Raw genomic sequence first — 23,906 nt, forward strand, 5'->3', positions numbered from 1 at the left:
CAACGTCTTTGCCCTCATACTTGGCCCAAGAAAAAGAGGCTAGTAAAATGATTTCCCGGTAGATTCATATTAATTTCTTATACGGCAAGAATTATAGAAATCATGGTAAGAATCTTTTTCTTATTCTAATGAGATTCCATATTCATCAGTATATGTACATCATACAATTTAGGCAACATTAATTAAGGTAAAAAAAATAAATTTATTGGTCTATAAACTTTGCATGCGAGATTTATTGGTACGAGGAGGGAAAACAACGAGAATGCCCGTACTATCCTCCTCCACCTAGATTTATTAGTATGAGGGAAAAACAACGCCGAGTGCCCTTTCTATCCTCCTCCATTAACACCGCCACGGCCGCTGTCCCGATTCTCATCCTCGTCCCCGCAACGCCTACGAAGCAGAAGCTGATACGAAAACAAGTCAATTAGTTAATTGAACTCCAGCCATGGACCGCTCCAAATCAACTTCACAAACGAAGAAAAACGGAGAGAATACGCTTCATTGTCCGTGGATCACATACTACAGTACTACTACACTACTGTTCATTTAGTACTAGAGATGGCTTTGATACGTTTTTAGGGCGTGGCAGTGAACTTACTTTGGGTACAAGAAAGAGGGTAAAATCGTCATCATCAGTGTGTCCCACCGCGTGGACAATATCGTCTGGATGGTCATCGTCATCGCCCATGTGTGTCGCCGCTAGAGTCTCCCACTTCATCTGCCCCGAAAGGGAAATCTCGTGGTGGTGGAGCGTGTGTGAATTTTGAGACATTTTAAGTATAAGGTCTCGCTACAAGGAGCATCACCGATTTAGGGTTCTGTATAATAGATCGTTTCAATGGAGGTTCGCGATGTTAAAGTTGAGGCTGCCATGGTTGCTGTGAAGGTGGTAAGTGAGCTTTCTCATGCAAACCCTTCAGAGTTGAGAGCCCTAATTTAGCAATTTTCTTTATTTAATGCACAGATTTTTCTGCGAGTAGGTAATTTAAACGGGCTGGAAACGGGCTTAGCCCACTCAAAACTTCCAGCTAAGGTTTGGTCCATTTAGCAAGTGGGCTATAGAATTTAGGCAAAGCTTGGGCCCAGTTGAAGTCAGGCTTCTCTCGGTGAGATATATTTTGATTAAATTAGTAAAAAAAATTTAAAAATAAACGGCATGTAAAATATAATTATCTATCAGTGACGCGAAAATAAGCAAAATCTTTATCAAAAATTTGGAAACTGTCAATTTTTAAAAAAAGCTGAGGTTAAACCTTTTTCCTAATTCCTAGTCATTACAAGGATTGAAATTTTTGAAAAAATTCAAGTAATTCCCTGATTTATAGAGTTCTTTGTTATATGTTTATGTTTATAAGTTTACCTATTGTTGGATTCACTTTTGAGGAGATAAAGAATTGTGTGTGGCTGAGACTTCTTAAAATGAGGAATTCTACAGCAGATATTTAACCATTCTCTATTTCACTTCAGGCAAATACAGGCATACAATAATCATTGCATTATTCTCCCAGGTTAAGCTTGCTTCAATCATCTTTTATGAACACAATAGTGAAAAATATACAAGACTAATTAAGGATTAATTATATACCTAGATAAACACGACTGTTACTGTATATTATATTAACTAGCAGGTTGAGAAAGTTCTGTTTTTGCTTACCGAGTTGATGAGCGCATTGGAGCATCAACAGGAGTGCTTGGAGGGGCCGGAGAAGTTTATGTAAACAGCAATATCCAGGGAAATATGAAAAACTGTAAATTCCAAGTATCCTACTCAGTACCTCTTACATTTTCTGAGTCAGCTATCATTGACATGAACACATCTTTAAAAAGTCGTTCATATTTGGGGGAAAATTCTCAATTCACTCGCATAGAAAATTCCTCCCGCAAAGGGGCTCTTAAGAGACTGAAGGAGGTTAAGATGGATGGAAGGATAGCTCCCTGGGTTAGCATAGAAGGTTAAAAATTAGCATGCTATAGATTACATTGCTACATCTTACCTTGTTATTGAATCTACCATGTTTTGTAGAGTTATTGAGTATGCAATCTCCATCATCCTTGCGCTTTTGGCTGCATTACCAACATCTCATGTTACACATACATCCAGATGAGAAAGGAGGCAATAGCAAATGATAAGCACAAGTCAAAGTAAAATGATCCTACCTTCGAAATTGCTAGGGAAGGTTCGCTTCTCAATCCACATGATCCCGAAAATGGATAATTTTGTTGATGAAAGGTTTCTCACGGAGGTAGCTATTCATGGAAGTAGAATAAATTACAAAAATTGCATCCTTGCAGCTTAAATCATAGACAATCATGAATATACTGAAAGCCAACAATACTAAATGGGAAAACAATTCCCGTCAAAAGGCTCCCACATGGTGGACGCGGAGACGGACAATATGTATGCAGACTTAACCCCACATAATATGTGAAGATACTGTTTTTTAAGAATTGAAGATGTGACCTCTAGGTTGCACCATTGGACCACATGTTCCCCTATAAAGGTAAACAACTCAAGTTCACAAAGCTCCCGCAGTGGGCGGGGTCGGGGACAGACATAATGTATGCATACCTTACCCCACATAATATGTGGAGAGGTTGTTTCTAGGAATTCAACTTGTGACCTCTAGCTCTAGGTTGCACCTCAGCAACTCTACTACTGGACCACATGTTCTTCTGTAAACAACCTTAGGCAAATCCTTGGATATTATGCGATATTATCATGGCATATGGTCACTCATAAGTCATTAGAAGTTAAGAAAGTAAATGGAAAACAACGTAACTTACATGACAATTGATGACATGCAGAAGCAAATAAACCCGATGGAGAAATGCACAAAAAATGTCGCCCAAAAGTTTTCCCGGTCCAGAAATATTTTCTCAGAAATAAGAGTAATCACGCCTGAAAGCAACAAAATTGTCCAACCCAAAGGCAAGCAACGACCAAAGGAAAATGTTGACGATTCCTGCAGAGGAGAAGGGGAAAAAAACATTCACCAAGTGTAAGAATGGTACGGTAACACAAAATATCAAGATTCACTAAAAGTACATGCTTTGGCATAATCTTAACACATACCTGGAAATAGTTCTTGATAAAAATAGCAGAGTAAATAATCCTCAAAACCATATCTTAGATCAGTCAAGGAATCCTAAACCAATGTAGATGATACACGGCTTTTTCAATCAGAATTCAAAAACTTGTTCATCACCATGAAACCCATCATCCCAAATGATGATGCGGTTGGCATTCAAAGACTAATTGGATGATAAAACAACAAAATAAATCATTGGCGTTCCTATAACATGATGAAAATTCAAAAATAAACACCTAATGGAGCCACCACTAACCTGTGAGCATAAGATTATATTCACATGGTAGCAAAGCTATTCAAATAAGTTGAATGAGAAAGATATCCAAGTAAAATAACAAATCTTCATGACATTGAAAACTTGATGCGCTACAGTATGCTAGCTTCTCTCTTTGCAGTGTGAATTAGAGTTCTCGTGCGTGGTGCAGGCATCTCAAATTGGTTGATGGGGGTATATTGCATTTTTGTCTGGAATCACGTGATTTCATTTTATTGGAACATACAGCCCAAGCCTTCGCCACCATAGTACAACTGAATGGAATTATTTCACCCAAAGTGAACCAAACAAATAGAGGAACAAAACGACAGAAATGTCTCCATTATTTACAAAAGAGAACACCATACACAAGTCCAATATCATTTCCCAAATATAATTCAATAATGAAAATACCATCAATTAATGAACTCAAAGGTGTCTAACCAACCATATTTCATCAACAAATTGAAACACTAAGTAATAATTCCAATGCACTGACATGATTTACAAAAGAGAACACCATACACAAGTCCAATATCATTTCCCAAATATAATTCAATAACGAAAATACCATCAATTAATGAACTCAAAGGTGTATAACCAACCATATTTCATCAACAAATTGAAGCACCAAGTAATAATTCCAATGCAGTGGATAGGCTCAGCTCCTCCTTTGTGATGTAAACAGTTCTAAAAAGAATTTTGGAGTTTTAGATGGTAGTAAAATAAATTAAGCAATCGAAGTTTACATCAAGATCAAAAAGTAAAAGACCTTCCATGATGATACCAAGCAAACTATGAGGTATGGCCAGTGGAAAAATCCACAATGCAAAAAGGATACTCAAAGCATTTGCAATGATCAGGCCAACTGCACCAGCTGACCGAATCAGCAGGACATTCATTACCAAATAAATCAATGAAAACACAAGTAGTGAATCATTGGAGCGCTTGATTTGGTTTTCAGTTGCAACAGCGTGTAGAAATGCCTCAGAAGTTCCTGGTGCAAATTCAAAAAAGAAATACAATCTGAATTTCTAACATAGTAACTTAAGAAAAAGCTATAGGATATGCCTAATCACCCCCAAATCTTTAGTTGTCTGCAAACAGAAAGGTGAATGTATCTTCAACAAATCTCTAGTTGTTTCCAAGAATATCAATTGTGATGACAATTACAGTAATAAATACTCTACCAACTCGAGAAGAGATAAAAACATTTCAATCAATGGGTCAAAACTAAAAAGATCAGAGCACTATTTCAATCTTTTGTCATTATTTCCATAAGATCACAAAGAGAACCTTAATTCTCGTGCAGCACCAGAATATATCCTTAAATGTTGAAACGAAAGAGGATATTGGGTCTAGAACCAAACTTTATGAGTAAACTAAGTTCCCATTTTCTCAAGACAGATAAAATTTTGTCAAACTGATTGCAGATAACAGACCAAAAATATGAGCACGAAGCATTACTACAAACAGCATCAGCAGGATGGCCATTGGCAACTATTAAGATGATAAGAACTTAGGACTTGGGTGAAGTTGTGACAAAAAAATTATAGCTAAATTTTGCACTCGAAAGTCGGCTTAATCTCTAATTTCTGCAAAACCAATGTACATTCATTAGTGTGCTTACTACCATTGACATTACATCCTCAGAAAGTATTGTTTCCACCAACATAAAAGAAAGAATGAAAACATAATAGTCACACAAACAGCAGTATGAGATAAACGGTTTCATTGCAAAAAAGTTGTATAATTAGCAGCAATAACAGGAAGGCCAAAGGATTTTTTTTTACTAACCATTCATAGCCAAAACAATGATATAGAGGCAATAATACCGGAGGGCAGCTGAAGCTTCTCCATCACTCCATTTTCGACCATATAACAATCTCACAAGAGAATAAGAGTAACTTGGACCAAATGCCATGAATATGAGACCTAAAAAAGTGTTGTTAACTTGAAATTAATATACAATGATCAAAGAAACACACAAGGGAAGCATTTCAAGACATGATGAACTTCCAATAGCTTTTGAGAATTACATAATAGAATAACCAAAAAAAATTTACAGAATAGAATAAAATTGATTGCTTATAGAAGTGAAATCCTGTTAGTAGAAAATATAAACTAATTTAGACGTTGTCATGGAATGAATGCGTCATCTCCATGATTAACAAACCAGAGCCAAAGAGAATCACATGATAAATCAGCTGGTCAAATGAAGGGATGAAATTCAATCTATTAGTTCTGCTCTCAATCTAAAAGTTCATAGCCATTGTATTGGAGCTATGCCATAAAAATTATATGATAAATTAGCAGGTCAAATGAAGGGATTTAATCTATTAGCTCTGCTCCAAAATAAATAACTTAAAAAGACTAACAAAGGCAAGAATTGGTGCAAATACCAATAATCAAAACAAGCTTCAGTGCCTCCATTAGGCATCTCTCTAACTTCCTGTTTTTGTCTGCATGCTGTCCTGTTGAAAAATATATAAAATGGTAAACTGCTAACAAAGGATAGATAAAAAAGATCATGGTTTTGGAACATGTCCAGATGTTGATGACTGCACAGTTTCAAACTAAGGACTTTCTTGTTAGGAACATCTACCAAAATGCATAAAACAACCAATTTTTTTTCTTTCTAACCTCTTTAAAAAATGGGCCATAAAATTTGAATTGAGGACTAGCGAAGCAGTTATTGCAAATATGAATTCCCTTTCTTCTCTGAATCATAATAGAAGTCTTTGACAAACCACTAATCCACTATATCATGAGTAAACACCAGTGATATTATGCCAGAAGTGCAATACAAATATATTGTCATGCTGCATAACATGGACAGGACCTGTTATCCATTCAAAGCTCAATTTATAGAACTCTGCTTGGTGAACCTTAATTGCAGTCCTTAGTTCAACAACAAAATAGTAGTGAACACATGCACACGGATATAGTACGGGGTATGCAATATTTTGAAAAACAGTAATATCATTGAAAAAAGGGAGAGAGGTAAACCTGATGCAGACCTGGCAAACGTAGCATAAGAGCTTTCCTCAAATGGAAGAAACACCATCCTCACCACTAAGCTCCCTGGAATTAAAAATGCTAAAATTTGAGTCAAACCCTATCTCAGCAGACAGAAAAATACTAAAGTAATTATAAATTCATACAAAGACTTTTATTGAGACCAAAGGAGTTAGAACTTAATCACGCCAAGATGCCAAAACCAGGAATGTACCTAATTTTTCAACAAGGCCATACACTGCTTGGTTATAAGGAGTATCCAACCATACTAAAACCATCTTTTCTCCTTCTTGAAGAAGGAGCTTTCGGAAAGATTGGAAGGTAAACAGCACACAAAAATTTAAAAGCTGCCTATCAATGTCCATCAGGCTTCCTAGCCTGCAAAGTTCACACTATTATGTCGATCATGCTTCCTAAATAACAATAGACAAATATCAGGAATTCAGGATAACACATACAATAATTATACATGAAAATCTAGGCGACTTAATTCTTATATAATAAAAGCAGACCAAAAAAAAAATCATGAGCAAACTAGTTTTGGATTGGCTAGACAACGCAGCCAGGAGCCAAGAGAAAGAAACTGATTAGATCAAGTAGTTGTTATAACTCATAAGAGATGGGATACATAAATGAATTGAATGGAACTTGGAAGTCAAACACGCCATTGGAGAAGAAAAATGTATGATAAGTACAAACTCAATCTTGACCTTTGTCCTCTGATACTTCTGTATACTCATCAGTCATCACACAATGAACTAAAGTTTGTCTCTCATCCTTTAATTTTTATTTTTTCTGTTTATGTTTACTGGATAAAAGATTATGTGTAGCAGATAAAAAAACTATACCTGAAAGGAAAAAGATCAGAACTTCTAAACGCATGAGAGAAAAGAAAGTAGCTCCAATAGCCTACAAACAAGCAAAATCCATACGCCGTTTGAGACAATGCAAAGGCAATCTCTTTATCCTGCAAGAGCCAGATTAAGCAACTGTAACGACCATATACTCTGATGCATTACAGTAACTTAGCTACCAAAATAATACAGCAGCCCAGACAAGTTGGAAGAGAACAAGCATTCTCTATTACCTCCAACAATTATGCCCAGATCAAGCAGATAGAGAAATAGAGAACGGCATGACCCACATAGGTGGATGGAGCTGATTTAGGACAAATATCAAATATGGGTTATCTACTATATCTTCGTTTATCTTCAATGTAGGTTATGTAATTTCAGCAGTTTATGATCTGTTTAATTGCTTTTAAGTCCTTTTAGGATTTAACAAGTTTCTTAGAAACACCTTTTGCATCCTACGTTTTCTATGTCTCTGAATAACCTCATTATATACTAGGTTTAAACTTAATCAAAACGGTAACAGTAGTCTCTGTCTGGTAGTTTATCTTATATTCTAAGAGAATGTAGAATTTATATTCCTTATGATTCAAAGATCCTCTTGTCGATTCAAGGGTTCTATCCAACAAACAATATCCAATCTTTCCGTGCTTCTGTCCCAGGTCAAAAACTGAAATTTTCAATTTAACAACATCAAAGAATAGGTTAACCAATGGTAATATGTCAAACTAACCTAACCATTATAAAGTAACAATATGTAGCTTCCAGTGGTAGCTTAAGGGCAAGGAGTAAGAATTTATGGCATAGCTTTGCAAATTAGCTCAAGAGCTAGTGAAAATCAGTCATCCAAAGCATCAAAAAATATATCAGAAACAGTTCATGGAGGATACCATCAAGCATATTGACACCATGTAACAATCAGATTCAAAAAATTAATGACTTTACCAGGTAACTTTGCTTGGCAATAAGAATGTACAGTATCGTACAACGTGAAAGTGTAGCTGCAGTTTCAACCATCAAACGCAATTTAAGTAGAAGCAAGTTTTGAGAAAGGATATATAAGGGTTCAGCCAACAGCTCCAGTATGCACGCCCATCCTGTTAAATGAAACAAACTGGTATTATTTATAGATTTCATGGACTTTATCTGATTTAACTAACAAATAATAAGTGATATCAAAGAGAAAATTGAATTGATGGCAATTACACCAATTTAGACCAACACACGATCGCATTTCTCAGATAATATTTATTATGAAACATGTTATTTCTGGCTTCTCAAACTGACCTGACCAAAATAATATCAGGAAAAGTCAATTCAAGCAAAGGTCAGCGGTTACAAAAAAAATTTCAACTTCTTTATACAGAACAAAGTAGCTGATCCACAGAGAGACATCAGATCATTGCAGGCCATCAAGCCTGCAACGCAACCATGTTCGTGAATACCAGTCACAACTGCAGCCCAGGCATAAGTTGTGACACGTGTTCAAAGTGTAAGGAAAAAGGAGAACAGCTGTAAAAAGACGTGGAAAAAGTTTCATTAAAACATAGGTGCAGATAATAAAGCTGTTGCGATTTTTGGACAAGGAACACTCTAGTGAAATTAACTAAATGGAACCCTTACATAATATTTTACCAAAATTCTATGATCGAACTGTTACTGGATGGATACCAGTTCCTACTTAAAAACTGTAGATAATCTACAGCCACAATGAAACGCACGAAGCAGAATTGTTTGGTGAAGCTAATTATCATCTGACATAATTTATTCCACCAAAAATCACACAGCAAAAATTTGTCCTCATAAATGCATTTATTGTCTAGTACCAAAATGATCCTATTGAGTTATCAACTTATCATGCAGTTTCAAAATCCACTAATGATCCTATTGAGGCATTCATTATCATCAAAAACAACCATTAATGGTTCTTACAAATCTGCAAAGGAGTTCCAAATACGTGAGCATACCTTTTATGAGATTCTTCTCCACTTATTATTTCAATTAATATTTGGTTTTCCTGAAGGCAAAAGAAATATTAGACCAATGAACCTTCAAGTTATGTTTTCCTAACGTTTGTCTTCAAAGCTCATCTTCTCATCCACCATATTTTACCTAGAAAATGAACGACTTCGAAAATATTCAGAACATGTAACTTAGATGGTGCTGTCATAGTCATACTCTGTGAAAAACTTTGAGGAATCAACCCTAATCCTAAGTCCTAACAGTACCAAAAACATTGTGCACCAATGGTTATAGTACCAAAAATATGGCGAGCTGAAGCATCTGATTATCATGACTGGAAGAACCTCAACAAGAGTACAAGAAACTTCTTTTAGATTGTCCCTCACAACAAGGAAAAACATATAAAATATTAGCCTCAGACTAATTTCGAAGTCAATTGGGATTATACTAGAAGGTTAGAAACAGTGATAGCACGTTACCATTAATCAAGATAGCCTGTCCGTATGGATCCGAATAACTTAGTCCTTGCCACCATAATACAAGAAAACATGCTGCAACAATGATAACTACTCCAAGGGGAACAGTCAACCATGCTACTTTCAGTAATTTTGTAGCATTTTCTCCCGTTGAACTATCATTACTGCAGAACAAGCAAATGATATACAATAGTAAAATATATGGCTAGAGCACCGCTAAATCAGATTTTAAATTTGAGGAAAATATCCAACACTCTGGCTCTGAAAACTTAATCTTCATCTAGATCAATCAATGCAGTATATTAGTTTCCACTATAACATTAAAAAATCAGAAATTTGAGGATCCACGTGAATTGAAACCAACTTTTGCAACAACTTTTAGGTATCCGGTCTCTTTCAACTTATCATAGAAATGCACTGGGCAAATTAAAAGTATACGTAAGAATCACCAACTACAAAATTATTATTTGGATGAGATCAGATACTAATACAGTGATCCTGCAAAACTGTAGGTTCTAATTGAAAACAATGTAACTTAATTTTGTGAAGCATGTTTGAGTGAAAAAAAAAATGTAATCTCAAATCAAGAAAACAAGCTATTAGGCATGGGCTTGTTCATTCTGGCATATAACCAAAAGAATGTATCAATGATTAAAAGAGTTCGAGGGATTACCATTTAATATCTGCCCGCAAGCATGCTCGGCGGAAACCCTCCCGACTAAGAAACAATAAGCAAGTAACTAAGAGGGGAAATTGCATTGCATAGATCTACATTCATGAAAAAGCAATGAAGAATTCAGTTTGGAAAATGAAAACACATCAAAAAAGTTAATATTGATTCAGAAACTAATTTAACATCAGATCAATGAACATTGACCTAAATAAGTTAAACAAATTGTTACCGCATATTCCGCTTCTGTTAGGAGCCTCACAATCCATGCATTGAATATGAAGGGAATCCCCCTTGACAAAAACTGCGTAGCTAAGCTTACAACAATTACAGTCAATAACATGCAGCAACGTAATGTTCAGAATACCTATATATACTCTATTTTTTTCCAAAGGGAAGAAGAAAACATACCAATAAACAAAAAATAAAACAACTATCGAGAAAGCCAGAAGCAGACCCATAGATAAGAAGAGACTAACCTAATAAGTACTTGAATGTGCGAGAGAAATTGGCGGAGTCGCCATTACTGGCTGTTTGAGACGGAATTTCCGATGCCTTTGACATGCTGAGCAATTGAATCAAATTGGAACCCCCAATCCCAGATCTGAAAGCCGGAACAGTATCAAGCGAAAATTCCTGGGGTTTCTTTGGGTGCAGAGAAGAAACAACGTCTTTTAGGTTTAATTCCCAATTTGTTTACCGCGAGAAAGCATTGCTGTTCCTCGAAGGAGGAACCCTACAAGGTTGGTTTTTTTTTTTTTTTTTCCCCGTTCGACGAATTTTCAATTTATTTTGACTTTGTCGGGAAAGTCTTCTCGAATTCCAGAAAGAAGTCTTTCGCGCAATCGCGCGTTTTCCTTGTTAGGACCATTGTGAGCCTACTTATTTGAATTCGGGTTAAAATAAGGACAATCTCAAGCCCATGAAGCAGAAGGCCGAGGGCCCGAAATTTATTTTTAGGCAACTGTCAACTGTTTTTTGGGCCTAATCCTGAAATTCCCAACATTGGCCCATCTTTTAATTTGTACGTTGGCCCATTATGGGCTATGGATTTAAATCAACATCGAAACATCCTCTTCAATACGAATACGATACTACCATTTGTCGCAATCAGAGGTAGAAATATTGCAACGTTTTCTTAATAAATGCCACTCAATTCTTTGTGTCTATATGAATAAATATAAATTAATTGGAATAATGAAATATCATATCTGTTTTATTTTTTTCCACCGTCAGATCACATGATCGCCCATCCCATCTATCTGATCTAAACGGTGAAAAAATAGACAGCACGAGAAGAAAACTTGAATGGACCGCATTGAAGTAAAACGTGAATACAAAGCAATTGAAAAGGCCGGAAAATACAGAGGAGAAACAAATCAGGAAGAATACTGAATACCCTGTTAAGCCTATCCACATATCCACAGAAATATCGGCAGGATTTGATATTATATACACGAACACCAACACAGAAAAGAAGATAAAATAGCGGCCATGTTCGGTGGAGGTAGAGGCATGGGAGGTGGAGCAGGAGGGAGCAGCGTGTTGAGGGTTGTCGGTAGGGCCGTTGCCAGGGCTGGTGTCAGTGCTGGGAGTACTTTTCAAGAACCCTTATCATCTTCAGGAGCCACTTCAACTGCTGCTGCTGCTTCTAGGCCTACTAATAAGCCTAATTCCTCAAATAATCTTACTATTTCGTCTTCTGGGTCGTCTCATTTTTCTCCATTTAGTGTTCCTTTATCCGCCAGTTCTGGTGTACCCACTTGTTGGCATAGTTTTGGTGCCGGGTCTTGCTCTTGCTGTGATGAGTTCGAGTGGGTTTCTGTTGACGGAAGTGAGGATGAGAGGGCTTTTGGGTTTGTCGATGATTTTGTCCTCGGGCCTGTGCCTTCTGCAGATGAAGTTCAATATGCTGTTTCTGCTCTTCAACAGTGAGTTTCTGTTTTGCTTATTCTTATGCAGTTTTGAATTATTATTTTTTTGATGTTTCTGTTCAATTGCAGTTTCTTATTTGATAAAGTAGCAATATTCTCTATGAGTCTCTGGTCCGAAAATCATGAAACTTACTGGTGCTTTCATGGAATTTATCCTTGAAATTTGTTATATGTTTATTTATTTAATTAGTTTCTAATGATAGAAAAATTATGGGTTTTAATTGGGCATTAATTTACAAAATCTTGGCATTTTTCTTCTGTTCAAAGACCCCAATCCCAACTGAATCTTAATTTTGTCTCCATCCTAATCATTTTGTTCAGAACCGACGTAAGTTCAAAAAATGCCATCTGTGGCATGTAGCTCGACCTTTCTTTATGGGACATCTGGTTTTCCCTGTTCTTGTTGTCAGTGGTCATGTTTTTAAACTATGAACATGCTTGACTACCAAAAGTAAACTAATTATTTTCATTATCATTTTCAATATTGAGGTGGTTGTAGACTTGTAGTGGTTGCTCTGAGTCAGATGATAGTGACATAATTTGAAAATCATTGGTTTAATCGGACAAGTAAACTTCTTTATACAGGTGTAGAACATCTGGCATTCCGTTTTTGATATCCATCCACAATCAATGGTTAAATAAACAGGATAAAGAGGATGACTGTGATGGCAATAGGGTTTATAGTATTATAATTTTATCAACATTGACAACCTGATTTCCATCCTCTCCTCTCTTTCTTGCTACAGTATTCTCTGATAGCCATTTAGCAAACGTAATCTGAATTTTTTTTCTTTTCATTTAACTATTAACTTCTCCATATTCTTTCCCTTTCGATTTATGTATTGGCATAATATTATGTATGTAATGAACTAAAAGGGGTTTTTATTAGTTCTTGTATTTTGATGAGTGTGCGGTAGGCTGCTGCTAGCATTAAACTTTTTCAAAAGCTATGAACATTACTGCCAGAAATAAACAAGTTGTTATCGAGTAACAGTTATGATGTTTGTTCCCTGTGAGTGACGTTTAGGGTTTGGCACCAAAACTGGTGAAATATCTGCTTCCCTCATATAAATGTATAGATTGGAGAAAGAAGTTAGTCAAGAATGATAGGGATTGGTACTTGGGTCACTAATTTTGAATGACGGGGATATTGTAGAGGACGGTGCTCATAGTATTGGAGTTGGATGTAATGGAAATGCGCATTGAATTTTATGGGGTGTGAAAGGATGCATTTGAGGCAAAAGGTTAAATTCTACAATTTTGCTATTTACTATAAAATGCTTTATGCGTACGGGATATAGAGATGGTAAAGTGGCTGGTCACTCATAAATGAACATAGTAAGACTGAGAATGTCATAGCGTGTGTGCGGCAACACACGACATTCATGTGCTAACTAAAGATTAATGTCACTGGCCCATGATATTTGGGTTTAAGGCTTTGATGATGATGATAGTAATGAAAGTCTCGCAAAATAAATTTTTTCTGTATATTTTTTCTTTAATTTAAATCATATCATTGTTGTTTTTTTTTTTTTGTAAAATAGATGAGCGACAACTTTTTTTGAACTTTATCATAATATTACCACTTTAGCTTTTAGAAATCATTAACATTTGTTGTATTGGGTGTGGTTTTGTGATCGTAGGGTCTGTGACGTTGCCCCATACTCTCAGCATGTCAGGGATAAATATGCTTATAATTCCGACAGGGATGGAACAAATCGTATTCCAAGTTTTACTGATTCGGAGGGTCGAGTTTCTTCAGTTGGATCGGATTTAGATTGGGTAGAGCCCTCTCCACATTATTATAACTCAAGAGTGTTGCAATATCAAGGACGAGACAGAGTATATGATGCTTTTCATTTACTGCAGACCGACCCATTCGTTCAGGTTCAAAATAATCTAAAAAATGGCTTCTTTTTCATCTCTTTGGGCATAGTAAACTTAATAGGATTGCTTTTTTGATGTGGGGTTGGTGATAATTCTTAGAAAGGTTTAAACTCTTGCAGAGGATGGTCATTTCGTTATCATCTGATAAAGCTGTTTGGGATGCTGTCATGAACAATGATGTGGTCCGACAACTCAAAGAGTCATACTATTCAGGTTGGTCATTTCGTTATCTTCAAAAATCATGTTCAGCTCATGTTAAAAACTCAATGTTACGAACGTGTGATTGGATGCGAAGTGTATGTCATGTTAATTGCTATACATTGATGGCAAAGTTTGGTGGTTGTCTGCAGTACTCTTTTTTTTTTTTCAAATGAGTGAACTCATGTTTCTTGGAAGGATAGAAAAAGCAAGCATAGTTGGTTCTGTCAAGTTTAATTGTAAAAATGGGGCATTTAGGTAAACGGGATTTACATTTCGAGGGATTATGATTTGTGTTCTTTTGTTTGCTTCTTGAAACTAAGCTGAAATGTCATTGATTCTCCTTTATCGACATTGATGACTTCAAAGAAACTTGATAACGACCCCTGATTCGCCTTGCAGATGAAAACATTACTCAGAAGAGTTCAGACGAGCCATCTGATGACTCAAATCCAGCAGTCAACATCCTTAGGTGGGTTTTTGACAACACAAAGGCGAAAGTCATGGAAGTAATCGATAATATTATGAAGCTGACAAATGAGTTTTTCAAACCCGCAAACGAGGGGAATGCGGCAACAGGAGACACGGATCCATTTCAAGATAAGCTGAAAACTTCATTCCTGCTATCCATTGTGGTCCTGCTGATTGTTGTTGTGTCGCGAGCCCACGGGGCTTGATCATAATTTGACGACATGACAGGTATTTCCCCTCTATTGTGGGCGACTAGACCAGTAAAAGTTGCCCGCCCATTGAGGGTTACATTATTATGTTTTGACATATCAAGATAACTGCTCTGTGTTATTGTAGTTCATACATCTGTATGCTTTGGAGATTTGTGAATGTTAACTTTTGTCGTTTATTAACAGAGTGACTTCAACTGGTGCATTTAATTGTCATCGGGTAACCTTAACTTCCTTTCCTTTCCGTCTTATCTGGGAAAATATTCGGTTGAAAGTAGAAACAGGTTAACTAACAGTTCGGAGAATAATTTAAACCACTCAAGACGCTGAACAGCATTTTGAGGTTTTAACCCATCTTCAACCAGGACTTAGAAACCAGATTGAAATCAGAATTATGGGAAAATAGGAGGTGATATTTAACAGCGGATGTCTATTAAGAGGTGATTCGATGAGCAAACCATGCCATCATGAGCAGGATCATGGTTTCCCTGTAAACTTGAGACAGTTTCCCTATAAACAAGCAACTGACAGCCATTAATCCATCAACTGATGCACATGTTGCCGAAAAATACAAGATTCAAAAGGAACGTCATTAGTCATTACTAAGCATGATTAATGTTCGTAGCGCAACCATGTTCCTAAACAAAAGAGCACACCTATAAGCTTCTAAGTCATAGCCCTTTCACTATTAACATGTGTCTAGCCTGGCCCCAGAAATCCACATCCCAAAGTTCCTAATCCACCTCAGTTTGTTTTAGTTTGAAAATGCCTTTTGCGTAGGGCAGAAAGATACATCACATTATTGAAAAGCAAATTTTATTGTAAATGAAAACAAGGACTAATTTCAGAAAATGCACAAAGAGACTTTTTTTAATGGGGGCAATGCTCAAAGAGATCAATAAGCATCATCGTCATAATCAATCATGGACTGCAGGATGTTTTGTAAAACAAATCATACAAACACATTGCATATTTGCAATTGCAAGATAGAAAACCAATCACAAACATATACGGGATGTAGGACTACTCTACAAATGAAACCAGATACTATATGCAATAACATGGCATATACGGGTCAAGTAAAACCAAGTGGCCCACAAACATAACACAATGATAGGAATATTATGAAAGACAACAGTGGCCAAAAACCACAAACCAATTCAAAGCCATCACAACCCAAATCAACAGAAGAAAAATAGCTCCTTAAATAACAAAGCCGGGAGGATACAAGAGTCCAAAGACTGGGATTCCAAGTGGCACACCCTATGCCAGATCAAGAAATTCTGGATTAAAGCTATTAAAGGGCATCTATGTTGGCCGATGCACCAAGAACCTTCTCCAACAGGATGAGAGCTACACAACTTGCAAACTTCATAGCATCTCAAAGAAGTAAATCCTGACCAACTTGTGCACAACCATGTTAGCAAAAAAGAATAAGTCAATAAAACAGTACAACTGTTCAGGAATTCATGAGAAATTTTTTTTTCTCCTCCACTGAAAGCTACCACAAACACAAAAAGCAAATCATCAGTTTTTAATGGCCCAGGAAAATTGTCACTAAAGCATGAAACATATGAAACAAATAAGAAGGTTAATAAGATATCTCTAACTGCTACGAAGTACTAGAACCCAGAAAACTGGACTACCCAAAACAAACACTCGATCCCAATTATTTGCAGACCGCCTCCAATAGCTATTGGCTATAATTTCAAATTCCTAATCTCAGATATTCTCCAATTAAAGGAGAAGTACTGCCGCCTCCACCAACAAGCCGGACCACGAAATAGACCAGCAACTAATAAATCAAAGAATAATGAATAACGGAATAAAACAATGTATGTGATCTAGTGGTAGAGTTGCAGTGGTGTAACCTAGAGGTCACAGGTTCAATTCTAAGAAACAACCTCTCCACATATTATGTAAGAGTATATCTGCATACATCATGCATGCCTCGACCGCGCCCACTGACAGAGTCTTGTGCACGGCAGTTGTCCATGAGTAACATTCTACAAAAGTCCTACAATAAAAAGAAATTAATACTTTCCTCATGATGCGGACTAAGATATCAAAATTTTCCTATACTCTTAGTTCTATTGAAAAGAGTATGCTCACATATAAAAAAGAAAGCATCCGTCCAATATTCCCTCCAATGCAACCGCATACTACAAAATGTCTTTTACTGAACACTAAGCTCAGCTTTATTACCATACTTCTCACCAATATTAGGAAATACACTCATGTCATGCATGCAAATTAATAAAATTAAGTAGATTTCAAAGTGCATGCATGTAATGTAAAATGAGACTAGCACTATCATTTAATGCGGAAAGGCAAACAACAAATGACAGAAGCGAGTATGTAAGGGGAGAAATAAAATAATGGGTGCTTTTGAAGCACCATATATTGAAGCCATATCGGACAGATAGATTCCTATAGCAATGATCCCATAAATGCTCGTCATCCCTGCAACTAAAGCATCCGATAGCATACGAAGTCTTATCAAAGGTAATACGAATCAAGATGAAAGAATTATAGATCTTTCTTTGTATCCTTATTTCTGGGATTTCACCTTCTTGGTACCCCATCTTAAAGACTTGTTTTGCATTAAATACAACAAAAAAACTAATGACACAAAGCCTTCTATGCTATGAATTCCACTTGAGTCTATAGCTTGACAAAACTCAAAAAATACCAGAAACCAAGTGGCTTTACCATAGACTACTAAAACAAACAAAATAAAATAAAGCAACTAAAGTCAATGATTGAATACCTACAGCAAAGCAGTGCTCACCTGTACCGTCACTCCTGGATGCACTTTAGCACAGCAAAACACTGAAAAGCTCAATTAATAAGGCAGCTATGCAACAACTGTCACTATCCATACCATAAGCAGAAACAAATTTTCCAATGCAAGAAGACAACAATCAATACAATTATTCTATTTGACCCCTATAAAGCTATTTTCTAAATAAATGATAAGATAAAAATAATTTATACAGAGGGTTGGCATTAGTTTTGATAAATTATCAAGGAGAATCAATGCACCTATGAATTCGTCTACCTGCCACATAAAACTCCAAAAAAAAAAAAAAAAATCAGAATGACATAGTAGACAAATAAGAAGCGCCAAAATGCAATCCACAAATAATAAATCATAACTTCCCGCCCATAACCTGAATGCCACGATTTCAAGATTACCTTCTGAACAGGAGGAAAGCATGCGATTAGCGAAACTCAAGTAAGCTCACAACTAAAGATGATTATCTCCAAAGGTAAAAGTATCGGCTAACACAAGCAAGCAACAAATGGTTAAACAATCCCCAATAAAATAAAACATAACAGAAGAAATGTTGGTGCGAAGTTGTTCCAGACTTCCAGGAAGTTCAAATGAACAAGAAAACGAAAGAAAAAATTAGTAGCAAAACATCATAACAGAGTCAAAAAGCATCCATAAGCAACCAATGCAAAATCCTACATTGGAGTGCCAAATAGTAATATTCATATTGAAAGGCTTTGGCAAGCCCTCTTCAGAATCTGACAGTATGAGCTTCTAGCCCAAATCTCTGCAAATGTCATAACAGTACAGCAATGTTAAAGTTGTGAGTCCCAAACTTCCAACAAATTCATGGCAAGAGGTAAGAAATCAGGATCACAAGCTCCAAGAAACATCAGTCCTGTAAAAATTATACAACCATGACAAAGAAAAAAGGGTTAAGAAATGTAAGCACGAGGCAAGAAAATTGTATGCAATGACAGAGAGACCGAAGCACAAAGCACAAAGATTTTTTCCCACAGGATCTTATGTAAACCGATATAGACCAAAAGGCACTCATTACAATTCAAAAGAAAATTATGAAGTTCTATCCTTTAACAATATCTTCTTTTATTGTGAGTTTCGAGAGGAGGAGGGGGAATTGTGGTAGGGCAAGAAAAAATTACAAAAAAGAATTTCAGCAGCAAAGTGTGAATTTGTGCAAAAGATAAATATAGAAGCATGCATACTAATCTAAGCCATTCACAAGTAGGTTGCCTAAAGCACAACCAAAGCTGCGTGCCTTGTTAGCTGCATTATTTGATGGATATAGTCCCAAAGTAGAACATTATGGGCACAATCACATTAAAATATATTACTGAAGGCATTAAAAGAATATGTTTTGCTCCATAGAGAAAATGATGCACCATTAAAATGTTATGCAGCACCATTCAAGCAAAATGAACGCATGCCTGATCCTTAACTTACCAGCTCTACATCTAAGAAATTAGGGAAGGGGCAAGTCATGTTGTCAACTACCAGCCTGAGAAACTTTTCAGAGTGAGTGTAACTATGCAAGACAATTAGATCAAAGTAATAGCCACGATGAAGGTGGCTAAGAAAATTAGGCAATATATCAAAACACATTCTCATGCCCGATCATGTTGCATCTAAACTATCACCTTAAATCTGTTAAAGCACTCAAGTCTGATATCCATATAATGACACATGAAAATGACCAAACACATGCAAAAGAATACCACGCATTACCTCCAAACTTGAAGACAATACTGAAAAGGGACCTGCATTATTTCATCTCTGCCATGAATTTCTCATACTCAGCATCGGCACCATAGTTCGCCTTCTCAGCCGAAGTAGCAGGAGGGGGCACCGCAGGATTAGGGGCCCAAGGCAGATTATTTATGCCCTGTGAACTATCAGCTGCTGAGGCAGGTGCAGCGGGAGGAGGAGGAGGAAATGCACTGTAATAAGATGGGTAACCTAGTGAAGAAGTTGCATATGCAGGTTGAGTATTCAATGGCATTGAAGCCACAGAGTTCCCATATATATGTGACGGTACAGATGGAGCAGAACTGCTGTTTTCAGATTGCACTCCTGGTGGGTAGCTTTGTTGAGCTTCACTAGATGTCATAGTCTGAGGAGCACCAGGTGGGGCTGTCTGCACTGGTGGAGGATATTGTACACCATAAGGTGGCATCGGTTGCCCAGGGAAAGGAGGATACATGCTTGATCCAGGTGGGGGAGGAGCATAAGGAGCATAAGGAGGTGGAACTGGTGGTCCCCAAGGAACAGGAGTCGCAGCATAGCTGGTAGGTGGACCATTTGGAAGGGGACCACCTGGTGCAAACTGCTGAGACGGATAGGCACCAACTGGTTGACTTGATGCAGGGTAAGTAGGCACAGCTGAAGCTGGGGGGCCTGGAGGCACAGTGGGCTGAGGCGGCTTACCAGCAACTCTGACAGCAATGGTACGGCCTTCAAGGCGATAACCATTCATGCTTACAATTGCATTATTGGCCATTTGAACATCAGCATACTTCACAAAACCATAACCTTTGCTCAATCCCGTAACACGGTCCTTAATAACCTTAGCCATCACAATATCACCAAAGGCTGAAAATAGCCTGATCAGACCATCATCCTCAAGAGTAGGCGGCAAGTACCCAATGTACAAATTAGTATCATCATATTCCTTTGTTGGCTTAACTCCATTTGCACCAAAGCCAGTTTGTGAGCCAATCCCAGCACCACCGGCATTATTGGCCCATGGAGGATTGCTTCCAGAACCGCCTGCCCCTAATGCCAATGTGGGATTCTGTTTGGTTGCTGACTCAGGAACAGTTCCTCCTAACTCAGCCAAAAAGTTCTGGTACTCATCATCCATTTTCTTCCCAGTCGTTCCTTTCACAGGACAATCAATTGTTGGGTGCCCACCATCACCGCATATCTTACAAAGCACGTCACTCTTAAAGGTCGAAGTACGGGAAGGACAAGCATACTGCCTATGACCAGGCTCCCCACATAATCTGCAATACTCCTCATCTCTAATTGTCCCATTAAGTGCAGCAAGCTCCCTCAGTTGCTGCCTCTTGTGCTCATTTAAAACCTCATCCACAGGCTGCAACAACTTTTTCACCATTCCAACTGCAGCATCAAGAGATTCCTGCGTATCAGCCTCAACTAAAACATGCAAATCCTCATTTTCTGAAGGGTCAGGCTTCAAATCTCTCTTTTGCTGCAATCTTCCCTCTTTCACAGAACCTTTTCCCCTAATCACAATCTTCCCTCCGGTCTCCCTCTCCATTCTCTTCTGCGTATTCCCTCTTGGCCCAATAATCAGACCAATAAAATTGTAACCTGGGAATTCCTTCATGGGTATATAAAGTTTTTCTTGAAGCTTAGGTGGCCTATAATCCGCTGGGGGCTTGAAGGCTGGATTCTTTTTAATAATCTTAGATATAATCTCCTGCCTCTCTTTATTTAGTCTCTCTCTTGCACGAAATTCCCTAGTATTAATCCTAATGCCCATATTATCATAAATAGGCTCCGGAGATGGAGACCTTTGCCCTTCGGGTCTATCATCTAAAGGCATCCCCGCTTGCAACATACGGCTAATCTCTAAAAGCCTACTGTTCAAAGCTTGGATCTCAGGGTCGAATTCAATACCTCCAGTGAAATCTCTCATGAAATCCGGCAGCTGAATCAGAGGCTTGGGTTCATCATCCGCCCATCTCGACTTCCGCTTCTTGGGGCCACTACCAGAATCATCGTTTTCGTTATTATTGGAATCTGGTTTGGGATCCCACCGGCTACGGCGGCGACGGCGAGTGGAAGTCTCCTCTTCACCGCCAGAGCAGTCCTTATCGGTTGGGCCACTGTGCGTGTTGGTGAGGGCACCGTTCTCGGATAGCAAGGGCTTATGAATCTCACGTTTCGGAGCAACATCAGCCTCGATCTGGCCATTCTGGGTGTGTTCATTGGGATCGTCAGATGGCGGCTCTGGTAGGTTTTGGATTTGATCCTGATTCTTAGTATTTTCTTCAGGCGGAGGAGGAGGAGGATGATTGGGGTTTTGAGTCTCGAAATCTAGAGTTTGTGGATACAGATTTTGGAATTGGGGGTGAGTTGGATCGAGAGACTCCATTTGAGTCGATAGCTGTAGCTAGGGTTTCGAGAAACTGAAGATGAAACCCTACAAAGAAATCGATCTATAAATGTCTGGAGTGCGATTGCCGATTGGAGCTAACAAAACAAATAAGATACGAAAGAGCATAAAAATTTTCAGCCCGCAGTTGTGTTCGGTCGGATTCCAAATTTCCAACCTAGCCTATGAATTATGAAATGAGGCGGCAGATTTTTCTTGCCAAACGGAAGACCAGGCTGGGCCTGATTTCAAGCCCAATTGAACTTTATTGGGCCGTCAGCATAAGACAAATTAATGGGAGTCACACCCCAATATTTACTAAATACACCCCTTGTTAAACATAACCCATGAAAACTCTAAACATTTATAAATACATTAAAAGTACATAAATCTGATACATTTTATAAATGCACCCCTTAATCAGATATGTCGTCGTTGGCCATGTCGTCATCTGTTGGGGTCAATCTCGAGTTGAAATTTGCCAAAAACATGAAACTCTTGCTCGTAATTATTCCAAAGTCGGTATTCAAGACCAAATCGTCCAAAAATGCTTGTTTGAGATCAAACTCGGGTCGTCAATTTCCGACAACGTCTTGGTTGAATAATGGGTCGAATGGAAGCGTCTTGCCACGAGGAGTCCAATGGTGGTATCGGTCTCCTCCAACAGTGGTCATATTGTCCGGATCAGACGAATTTCCTTGCTATGGTCATAGATTTTCAAACATGATTTCGACGGTTACGGTGGACGAAACTCATCGGGTTGGTTGGGTTTAATTCGTGATGGCTTGGGTTTTAATTTTGTGATAGTGGTTACTAGATTGGTGCTCGGATGACGACGACACCACGGTGGGCAATGGGTATACTCGTGAGGAAGAAGAAATAGATGGTAAGGGGGTGGGGCAGGGGTGGGGCAGGGGTGGAGGCACTCTTGGATAAGGGGCAATTGCCCCCTTAGTTTTTTTAAAAATACCCTATTGGTACTAATATTTTTGAATTTGCTCCCCCATATCTCTTATAAACAAATTATATACCGTCCACTTTTAATCTTTCCCCTTTTAAAAAATATTTGTTAAGATCATTTTATTCCAAATTCATTATACATACCCTTAGACTACAATGTCAAAGTACAAATCCATTTTGACCAGTTTGCAAAATCTCTAAAGTATAAGGTTCGAAACCCACTTAACTTGGATTCTTTGAAGTCCACAAAATCCAAAGGTTCAAACACCGATTCTAATAACTTTGAGTTAATAACTTTGAGTTTGTGATGGTTGTGGTGGTGTAGTGCATTCGAATGATAATTTTTAGCTATGATTTTCTTAAAAAAACTATTATTTGATTGAGAGATTGATTAGTTTAGTGTTAACCCTTCATTTTTTCATGATGATTGCAGAACAAACATTTTTAGCTATTATTTTCTATAAATAGTCATAAAAAAAAATTCGGGAACGCTACCCCCTAACCCTCGCAAATATTCTTGCCCCCTTTGTCTAAAATCATGACTCCTCCCTTGCGGTGAGGTGTAAAGAGCATAGGTCTAAAAAAATAGACAAAGTCAAAACAAAGTCGCGGTTTGCTTAGCAAACTTTGGGGTGTGATTAAAACTCTCCAAATTAATGAGGAATACAGCAAGTCCAGTGGGCTCTTGTGACCTGTCACGAGCAAACCCATTCGAATATTAACAATCTGGCCCAAAATATTTGCCCAGGCCTGCAATTTTATTATCGGGTTGTACGGCCCACCGGACAATTATCACTGATTCATTTATAGGCAGTAGCTAGGAACCCACGCAGGCAAAAGTGCAAAACCGTCTATTTCAGTATTTCTTTCATGAGAGGGGAAAAAAAAAGAGAGAGAGGAAGAAGAAGTAGCAACTAGAAAGACCGTTTGACACCTTTTTTACTTTTTATTAGTAAAAGAAAAAAGACTTTAGCGAGTAGGCGGCGGCGCAGGCTTTTGACTTTTTGA

General features: G+C 37.7%; 3 protein-coding genes across 5 annotated transcripts; 1 reads left to right on the forward strand and 2 right to left on the reverse strand.

Annotated features, from left to right (window-relative positions):
* Positions 1-1,730: 1,730 nt before the first annotated feature.
* LOC120004403 (protein RFT1 homolog) lies at positions 1,731-11,142 on the reverse strand. 3 transcript variants are annotated; one of them, XM_038853754.1, is made up of 15 exons: positions 10,802-11,142; positions 10,530-10,626; positions 10,326-10,420; positions 9,656-9,816; positions 8,160-8,311; positions 7,212-7,330; positions 6,578-6,741; positions 6,355-6,429; positions 5,748-5,819; positions 5,143-5,280; positions 4,187-4,342; positions 3,077-3,129; positions 2,788-2,966; positions 2,161-2,250; positions 1,731-2,067 (listed from the first exon to the last, which is right to left on the reverse strand). In XM_038853754.1, exons 3-14 carry the CDS (start codon positions 10,409-10,411, stop codon positions 2,190-2,192), a joined length of 1,416 nt encoding a protein of 471 aa, XP_038709682.1. In that variant the 5' UTR covers positions 10,412-10,420; positions 10,530-10,626; positions 10,802-11,142; the 3' UTR covers positions 1,731-2,067; positions 2,161-2,189. The 3 variants fall into 3 exon arrangements, with proteins under 3 accessions (XP_038709682.1, XP_038709681.1, XP_038709680.1); XM_038853753.1 differs by having other exon boundaries at positions 10,555-10,626; positions 10,802-11,140; XM_038853752.1 differs by having other exon boundaries at positions 10,555-10,634; positions 10,802-11,140.
* A 542-nt stretch (positions 11,143-11,684) lies between these two features.
* LOC120003427 lies at positions 11,685-15,231 on the forward strand. The gene is made up of 4 exons (XM_038852415.1): positions 11,685-12,253; positions 13,900-14,143; positions 14,263-14,356; positions 14,744-15,231. Exons 1-4 carry the CDS (start codon positions 11,817-11,819, stop codon positions 15,016-15,018), a joined length of 1,050 nt encoding a protein of 349 aa, XP_038708343.1. The 5' UTR covers positions 11,685-11,816; the 3' UTR covers positions 15,019-15,231.
* A 971-nt stretch (positions 15,232-16,202) lies between these two features.
* On the reverse strand, positions 16,203-22,130 carry LOC120003391 (splicing factor-like protein 1). Its single transcript, XM_038852363.1, has 2 exons — positions 19,544-22,130; positions 16,203-18,695 (listed from the first exon to the last, which is right to left on the reverse strand). Exon 1 carries the CDS (start codon positions 21,936-21,938, stop codon positions 19,581-19,583), a length of 2,358 nt encoding a protein of 785 aa, XP_038708291.1. The 5' UTR covers positions 21,939-22,130; the 3' UTR covers positions 16,203-18,695; positions 19,544-19,580.
* Between the last annotated feature and the right edge of the window lie 1,776 nt (positions 22,131-23,906).

This window comes from Tripterygium wilfordii, chromosome 8 (assembly GCF_013401445.1).
Source record: "Tripterygium wilfordii isolate XIE 37 chromosome 8, ASM1340144v1, whole genome shotgun sequence".
Lineage (NCBI taxonomy): Eukaryota > Viridiplantae > Streptophyta > Magnoliopsida > Celastrales > Celastraceae > Tripterygium > Tripterygium wilfordii.